Source organism: Colobus angolensis, unplaced genomic scaffold, assembly GCF_000951035.1.
Source record: "Colobus angolensis palliatus isolate OR3802 unplaced genomic scaffold, Cang.pa_1.0 Scaffold16, whole genome shotgun sequence".
NCBI classification, from domain to species: domain Eukaryota; kingdom Metazoa; phylum Chordata; class Mammalia; order Primates; family Cercopithecidae; genus Colobus; species Colobus angolensis.
Window position 1 is genome coordinate 2,962,113 of NW_012114710.1, and position 9,441 is coordinate 2,971,553.

A 9,441-nucleotide genomic window follows, 5' to 3' on the forward strand; every position below is an offset into this window, starting at 1 on the left:
CTCGTGATCCGCCCGTCTCGGCCTCCCAAAGTGCTGGGATTACAGGCTTGAGCCACCGCGCCCGGCCTGTATTTTTTTTTTTAGTAGAGACGGGGTTTCATCGTGTTAGCCAGGATGGTCTCGATCTCCTTACCTCGTGATCCACCCATCTCGGCTTCCCAAAGTGCTGGGATTACAGGCTTGAGCCACCGCGCCCGGCCGAATTTCCTTTAATATATCATGTTTATTGAAAGCTCTTACAGGGAAGAACAAATTATTAAGATATCCATGTTAGGTAATCATAAATACTTTAGAATTTACCCAACATCTGATGAGGGCTTGATATATGCAAGGGATAGTATGAAGAGCCCTGAGAAGTTAAAAAAAATATATAACAATTTAAAAATAAGGCCTCTGCCCTTAAGGATTTTATTTAATAGTGGCAGTAATGCTAACAGATAAATAATTTAAAATATATATATATATATATGTCAGAACTGACTTTGAGAGAAAGACTCGCTGGAAATCAAGGAAGATTTCACGAAGAAAGTAGGGCTTAGGTCCTAGCTCCATGAAGGTAGACCCTGTACCCCGTTTTTGGTATCCCAATTCTTAGCACGGTATCTGGGACATACTAGAAGTGGTGTAGTTCAATGCTATTTAAATAATTAAGTTGAACTTAGATGGTAAGATATGAGAAGCAGAAATGAGGAAACGTCTGCATCTAACCTCATTAAGCAAATATCCGTTGTCCATTTTCTCCAGGCCAGGCCTTGTGCCAGGTGGGGAGAGCAGCAGGGGTGAGACTTTGGCTGCCAGAGAGCTCGGGGTACAAAGTCCATCTGGGTGGAGGCATGACTGGGTGCAGGAAGGGAGTGGCAGATAAGGCTGGACGAGTTGGGAGCAGCATTTGAAAGATCTTGAATGCTGAGGAGTTTAAGGAGAAAGATCTCCCAATGTGTCATTATTGCCTGTATTTTTACTCATATTAAGCAAATACAGATTGATAGCTGACCACGTGCATTTTGCTAATATTACAGAAAACCATTTTGTTAGGTATCAATTTATTCATTTATAATTGATAATATCATCTTGCAATATGCTAGAACCTGAGGTTGTTACTCGTTTGTATGTGTTTCCAAACCAAATACGTAGTCTAAAGCAGTAATGTCTCATTTGTTTATGAGTTAATTCTAAAATGTTTGGATGTGTCAACCAAATTAACTATGTTGCAAAAGCTAACTTTTAAACATTCAAGGAATTTATGAATCTAGGAGTCCTGAAGGGTTTTAATCCTAGCTTTTCCTTAAAATAGTTGTGGAATTTCAGGGCAAGTTGCTTAATTTATATAGCATGTATAAATATATATACATATATGATATTTATATATCTCTACGACTCTATCTCTGTCTATGCTCCATGTCATACATCTATATCTAGGTAGCTATCACACTGTGTAAGGCACAGTAGCAAGAGTTGAAATTCCAGAGTTTAAACTTTGGAATTGATAATCTGGTTGGAGGCAAGGTAATGTCACTTCCTAGCTGTATGTATTTAGGCAAATTGCTTGACTTTGAACCTCGATTTTCTCACCTACAAAATGAGAACAACAATTCCCCAGCTCATTATATCTGAGAAAATCATAAGAGCACAAACTTTTTTTTTTTTTTTTTTTTTTTTTTTTTGGAGACAGAGTCTCATTCCATCACCCAGGCTGGAGTACAATGGTGCGGTCTCGGCTCACTGCAACCTCTGCCTTCTGGGTTCAAGCAATTCTCCTGCCTCAGCCTCCCAAGTAGCTAGGACTACAAGTGCCTGCCACCACCCCGGCTAATTTTTGTATTTTTAGTAGAGACGGGGTTTCACTATGTTGGCCAGGCTTGTCTCAAATTGCTGACCTTGTGATCTGCCCACCTTAGCCTCCCAAAGTGCTGGGATTACAGGCCTGAACCACACCACGCCCGGCCAAGAGGACAAACTTATTATTGAGCAATTACTATGTGTTTTCCATGTGAAGAGACTGAGGCACCAAAAGATGAAGTAGTATATCCATAGCCACATAGCTATAGAGAGCAGTGTTGGGTTGCTAGGCCAGCTTTCTGACTCGAAGCCTACCTGCTGTACTACTCTGTTACTGTTTTTATTTTTAATTTTTATTATTTTTTTTTGTTTATTGAGACACGGCCTCACTTTGTCACCCAGGCTGCAGTGCAGCAGCGCAATCACAACTGGCTGCAACCTCTGCCTCCTGGGCTCAAGTGATCCTCCCACCTCAGCCTCCCAAGTGAAGTGACATCATTGTCTGGGCTAAATACCCCAGGTCATCAGGGCAGGGAAATAGAAAACCCGGGCAAACAAGAAGTGAGTTTAAGAGCAGAGGTTTAATAGGCAAAAGAAAGAGAAAGGAGATTAGCTCTGTCTCCTGCAGAGAGGGGGTGCCACCCAAGTGGGTCTTCCAGGTTTCATAGTGAAATGGCACGGGGTTTTAAATATGAGCTTGAGGAGGTGGTATCTGATTTACACAGGGCTGGAGAGATTGGTTGGACCAGGTGTGATGTTTGCATAGTGCGTGAAGAAGCTGACCATCTCACTCTAATCTTTTATTATGCAGATAGGTTCTCTACCTGGCTAGCGCCATATTGTCTGTTCCTTACTGTACACATGGTTTACAAAGTAAAGGGAAGATGGAGCCACCATGTTGAACATGCCTGGCCCCCAGGTGGCATTTGCCTATTGGCAGAGCTGCTGGCATTCACCTGTGCAAACTTCCAGCTTGCTTATCTATGTCTGCAGCTTGATTCTACAGGCTGCTCTTTGTTAGAAAAGAAATGATTTGGGGGCTGCTTTTTGTTAAAAGGAAACCTTACTGAGTACTCTTACCCTCACTATCTGCCTAAATAATTTCTTTCCACCTCCTGTATCACAAGTAGCTGGGACTACAGGCAATGCATCACCACACCTGGCTAATTTTTGTGTTTTTAGTAGAGATGGGGGTCTCGCCATGTTGGCCAGGCTGGTGTCCAACTCCTGAGCTGAAGCGACCCACCTGCCTCGGCCTCCCAAAGTGCTGGACTTATAGGTGTGAACCACCGTTTCCAGCCTGTTACTGTTTTTAAAGACCTCTCTGCAAATCTACATCCTGGGTGATGCTTAATAAGGGATTGTTTCTTTATCTCCCAGAACATTAGTGAGGCTAAAATGAAATAGCATTTTTACCCTTTAAAGTTCAAATATAAATTTTGCAAATATAGGGCATGTCAATTTTTTAGGATCTAAATTTTTAGAGTGGTTAAAATGTTAGTGAAATATTTTCCATGCTGGTGATATTATGTGCTCAATGTAGAAAAACTTTAAAGAATAAGATGATGAGTAAACCAAGATTATTCCTAATCTCTAGAGATAATAGAGTGATTGGAATTTTAGTGAAATAAATACATTGAAAAAATTTCCTTGACTCAACTGGGTGTGGTGGCTCATGCCTGTAGTCCCAGCACTTTGGAAGGTCAAGGCAGGCGGAGCACAAGGTCAGGAGATCGAGACCATCCTGGCTAACATGGCAAAACCCCATCTCTACTAAAAATACAAAAAATTAGCTGGGCGTGGTGGCAGGTGCCTATAGTCCCAGCTACTCAGGAGGCTGAGCCGGGAAAACGGCGTGAACCCAGGAGCGGAGCTTGCAATGAGCCAAGATCACGCCACTGCACTCCAGCCTAGGCGACAGAGTGAGATTCCGTAACAACGGAAGTATGTGTGTGTGTGTGTGTGTGTGTGTGTGTGTGTGTGTGTGTGTATGTATATATATGTACATATTTCCTTGACTCTCTCTTTTGGGGAGAGGGTAGTCCAAACTCATGACAGGTAACAACACTGTTTTTCAGGCCATGTGGAAAATTTATCTCACATCTTAAAATCAATTAGTCATGACATGTCTCATAGTGAAAGTTATAATCTCTGTGAAATGGGAAGCCTTAAGGAGGAAGGGAAAAACAATATCGGACAGGAGAAAATAAGGACAGAGTTCAGATTTTTGTTTGATCTCTTTTGGAATAGTAACAAGTAAATTTTTTCTTAGGTTTTTTGCATAGGTAATGATAATATCTAGAAGACCAAAGAGGCAGTTGGTGACATCTTTGAATGAAGAATTGTGAGCATTCTTGAGTTCTTGTCACTTGTGGGATCTCATACGTTTGTGGCTTTGAATCAAAGTGTATAGTTATCCTGGCATTTGCCAAAATACATCTTCTCCATCTGTATAATAGGATTGAAAAGAATAAGCATTGCTGGCTGGGCACAGTGGCTCACACCTGTAATCCCAGCACTTTGGGAGGCCAAGGCAGGCAGATCACCTGAAGTCAGGAGTTCGAGACTAGCCTGGCCAACATGGTGAAATCCTGTCTCTACTGAAATACAAAAATTAGCCAGGCATGGTGACATGAACTTGTAATCCCAGCTACTTGGGAGGCTAAGGTGGGAGAATTGCTTGAACCCAGGAGGTGGAGGTTGCCATGAGAAGAGATTGCACCATTGCACTCCAGCCTGGATGACAAAGTGAGACTCTGTTCCAAAAAAAAAACAAAACAAAAGCCAAAACAAACACTAATTGTCTATCATTTAAGACACTGAAATGAAGAAGATCATAACAGAGCGAAGCAGTTAGAGAAAAATGGAATTACTGTGAGCATGTTTTGAGATGTTGGCTTGCATATTGCTATGGATTATGTATATGAAGTTTCTGGAAGACTGGGCTGCTCCATACACTGGAGAGGCTGGCCTTTTGGGATACCATTTTACTAGGTTTATAACTGGATATCATCCATTGATTATTACTGATGGGAAAGACATGATTTTAACAGACTGGTAACTAACCATTTTTATTTCTGCTTTCTTCACAGGAATTTGAATAAAGAAAACTATGATACTTCAGGCCCATCTTCACTCCCTGTGTCTTCTTATGCTTTATTTGGTAAGAGAAGAGGGTGTTCTTCTGTATTTATTTACTAGAATATTTTCTGCTATCTTTCTACCCCACACCAGGGAAAGAATGGCTATTATTACTTAAAAAAAGATGATCTATCAAAATTAAGTTGTTGTATAGAATGGAAACATAGCTTTTTCCACTGTGATGTTTTTGATGAAATGGCAACAAATCACGTCTGCCCTCAACCAGGGGATGCATTTTCTTTCCAGCTCTTAAAAGCCAATACCAGTTATGGGAAATGTTGGAAACAAATCTATCTATGTATAGCTCAGGGAATCTGGAATGACATTGCACTGATACATGAATTAGTCTGTTTCCCTTAATCTTGACTTTCTTTTTTAAACTTTGTGCATGAAAACTTACCACCAAAACATCAAGAAAAGCATTTTCTCTATTTTCAGCCCTGCTCTGCTCTATACTTTCAGGCCTGTTCTGCTGTATACTTTTCTTTTCATCAATGGTTTAGAATTTTCTGGTTGTCTTTAACCATTTGTTGGGTTAACCCTATTGACTGACAGGCTTCTAGAGCTTGGAGCTGAATAGGAACTGGGGAGTCCTCACCCTTGACCTTGGGGTAAACAGTAGGTGCCTTTTTTTTAAATCTATGTGACTCCTGAAGTTCATAAAGGTTGCCCCCAAAATTGCTGTGTTATGAAACAAGATTATAAGATTTAGGGGAAGCATTTGCTTTTTTTTTTTTTTTTTTTAAAGAAGGAATATTCTAGATCCTCATACCTCAAACCTTATTTCCTTTCTTCTGGGATCTATAAATAATACATCAAATTGCAAGTCCCAAAAAATACCCTAGAGCTCACATAGTGACAGCGTGAAATGGAATGAAACTTGAAAACTATCAGAGCCTTCCTCCTGGGGGAAATCTTCAGTTCAAATTTTATGAGAGGCCTGAGTCCTCACAGCCTGCAGGTTTGAAGCCTGTCCCCAGGACTGTGGAAGGGCTGGATCAAACATCCCCATTTGACCTCTCTCCTCATCCCACCCCCTCAAATGCCCTTTGTCACCTATGTTATCCCAGGGTAGTGGTAATCAGACATGGTTTCAAACTCGGTGCCTCCACTACCAGTGATAGGAATTTGGTGAGTTACCTAAGCTTCGAACCTCAGTTTTCTGCCCTGTGAAATGGATCTAATAATAGTACTTGTCTTATGGGGTTTTGTGGCAATTCAATGAGATACTGCATTTACAAAGCTCTTGGATCAGTGACTGGCAGTTAAACACACAATAAACATTAGCTACTATAATTACTACAGCATTTTAAGTGTCGTGTCTACGTCCATATGGACCCTGACCTCCATGAAGAACGGACTATGTTTTTACCACCTTTGTAGATTCAGCACTGAGCACCCTGCTAAATTATTTAGTAATAATATCAAATTATTAGGTCTCATTTGCTTCTTGTCTGAGACGGGAACATGCATTTTTATTCCTGGATGAAAGGTGAAAATAAGGTTTCCTTCTCTACTCTCACCCCTGTGAGATTTCTATCTAGAGTGAAAATACTGCCCAACCACTGCTGGCAGCAGTGCATTGCCCAGGTGAGAGCCACAAGCACAGCTGTCTCTGGGTGAAGTCAGGGAGTGGGATTTCAGGGGTATTGAGAGGGAGCCACTTCTCCCTCCTACCTCTTTCCAACACCTCTTCTATGAATAATGGAAATTTGCTTGAAGAATCTTGCCTTCTGCATAGGGCTTTATTCAATAGAGGCATTAATTTACTTCAGACTGCGAGTAGATCTTTTCTTTTCCAAGAGATAGATTTATCAGAGGGTTGGAAACATAAACATAGCATGGATGTACTTCAGGGGCACCAAAGAGAGAATGAATAAGTGATCCATGGTTTGGGAAATGGTACTGACTAGGGAATCAGAGGAAACCAAGGCAGAGCCATCTGTTTTGGAGTTATGCCTGGGACTTCCAGAAGGAAGATGAGTTTGGTACAAAACTACATAGTCACTGCACTGAGCTCCTGATGGAGCTACCAGGTAGGTGAACCTGGCAATTGCACATGTCCTTTGGCCTGGAAGGCAGTGTAACAATGTGGTTAAGAGTTGGGGCTTGGTGGTCCAATGGCACTGGCTCCAGTCTGGAGGTAGCTCTATCTCTGAATGCTTTGCCTCTACTGTTGGACTTCTCTGGAGATACTTTCTTGAAAGGATTTGTCAGAAGAAATGGTGTTGTGTGGTGATCTAGTCTCATTACTGCCACATAAAAGATGCTAAAAATGACTTGAAGGTGGCAGTTCCATTCTCTTCCTTTCGCCTCTTTGTGCAAGATGGAAAATGCTATTCCCTCCAACTCCTGCATAAAATCGCCCTCTTGTCCTTTCACAAGTTTCCACCACACTGTCCTTCCCACTTCTGGAGAATGCGGCTTGATGATTCACAGTGTGCACATGCACTTTGAAATCTTTATAGCCCCAATAGCCATGTTAATTGGCAGGAAGAGAGATTTGTTGCCCTGATACGAGCACGCAACTTTGAACCCTGGAACCAAGACTTGATTCTCATTTTCTGATGGGTGAGTCAGCTTGTTCTTGTTGGAAAAGTGCAGTCTTGTTTGTGTGTGGCTAATGTAGTTTTCACTGGTGTGACTAACTGAAAGACTGACTGCTTGCTGACATGAGTGCAAAGCTGATGAAGATAGTTGGTTGCTAAGCAGCAGCTCCACAGAAAGCCCTGACCTCACTTAACCAACTATGGTGGTACCTGGACATCTATCTTGCACACCACCCAGTTCTTATGCCCTACCTTCTAGAGGAGTTGAAGGAACAGGAAAAGATGTGGAAAAGGAGTGAAAGGGAAGAAGAGCTCCCAAAGGAAGATAATCTTAGAAAGGAGGAGATGGGCTAGAAATCTGGCAAAATTACTTTGTGAGTTAAGAATGCATTTTCTTGGCTGGGCATGGCAGCTCATGCCTGTAATCCCAGTACTTTAGGGGGCTGAGGTGGTGGATCACCTGAGGTCAGGAGTTCGAGACCAGCCTGGCCAACATGGTGAAACCCCATCTCTACAAAAATACAAAAAATTAGCTGGGCGTGGTGGCAGGTGCCTATAGTCCCAGCTACTCAGGAGGCTGAGCCGGGAAAACGGCGTGAACCCAGGAGCGGAGCTTGCAATGAGCCAAGATCACGCCACTGCACTCCAGCCTAGGCGACAGAGTGAGATTCCGTAACAACGGAAGTATGTGTGTGTGTGTGTGTGTGTGTGTGTGTGTGTGTGTGTGTGTATGTATATATATGTACATATTTCCTTGACTCTCTCTTTTGGGGAGAGGGTAGTCCAAACTCATGACAGGTAACAACACTGTTTTTCAGGCCATGTGGAAAATTTATCTCACATCTTAAAATCAATTAGTCATGACATGTCTCATAGTGAAAGTTATAATCTCTGTGAAATGGGAAGCCTTAAGGAGGAAGGGAAAAACAATATCGGACAGGAGAAAATAAGGACAGAGTTCAGATTTTTGTTTGATCTCTTTTGGAATAGTAACAAGTAAATTTTTTCTTAGGTTTTTTGCATAGGTAATGATAATATCTAGAAGACCAAAGAGGCAGTTGGTGACATCTTTGAATGAAGAATTGTGAGCATTCTTGAGTTCTTGTCACTTGTGGGATCTCATACGTTTGTGGCTTTGAATCAAAGTGTATAGTTATCCTGGCATTTGCCAAAATACATCTTCTCCATCTGTATAATAGGATTGAAAAGAATAAGCATTGCTGGCTGGGCACAGTGGCTCACACCTGTAATCCCAGCACTTTGGGAGGCCAAGGCAGGCAGATCACCTGAAGTCAGGAGTTCGAGACTAGCCTGGCCAACATGGTGAAATCCTGTCTCTACTGAAATACAAAAATTAGCCAGGCATGGTGACATGAACTTGTAATCCCAGCTACTTGGGAGGCTAAGGTGGGAGAATTGCTTGAACCCAGGAGGTGGAGGTTGCCATGAGAAGAGATTGCACCATTGCACTCCAGCCTGGATGACAAAGTGAGACTCTGTTCCAAAAAAAAAAACAAAACAAAAGCCAAAACAAACACTAATTGTCTATCATTTAAGACACTGAAATGAAGAAGATCATAACAGAGCGAAGCAGTTAGAGAAAAATGGAATTACTGTGAGCATGTTTTGAGATGTTGGCTTGCATATTGCTATGGATTATGTATATGAAGTTTCTGGAAGACTGGGCTGCTCCATACACTGGAGAGGCTGGCCTTTTGGGATACCATTTTACTAGGTTTATAACTGGATATCATCCATTGATTATTACTGATGGGAAAGACATGATTTTAACAGACTGGTAACTAACCATTTTTATTTCTGCTTTCTTCACAGGAATTTGAATAAAGAAAACTATGATACTTCAGGCCCATCTTCACTCCCTGTGTCTTCTTATGCTTTATTTGGTAAGAGAAGAGGGTGTTCTTCTGTATTTATTTACTAGAATATTTTCTGCTATCTTTCTACCCCACAC

At 41.7% G+C, this 9,441-nt stretch overlaps 1 protein-coding gene across 2 annotated transcripts in view; it reads left to right on the plus strand.

The window, feature by feature from the left end:
- The window catches only part of CDH17 (cadherin 17, LI cadherin (liver-intestine)), a 94,528-nt gene that overhangs the window by 18,341 nt on the left and 66,746 nt on the right, over positions 1-9,441 (plus strand). For both annotated transcript variants that reach the window (XM_011937028.1, XM_011937027.1), the window contains exon 2: positions 4,872-4,942. In XM_011937028.1, the coding sequence (XP_011792418.1) occupies positions 4,892-4,942 (51 nt within the window). In that variant the 5' untranslated portion in view covers positions 4,872-4,891. The remainder of the gene's footprint in view (positions 1-4,871; positions 4,943-9,441) is intronic.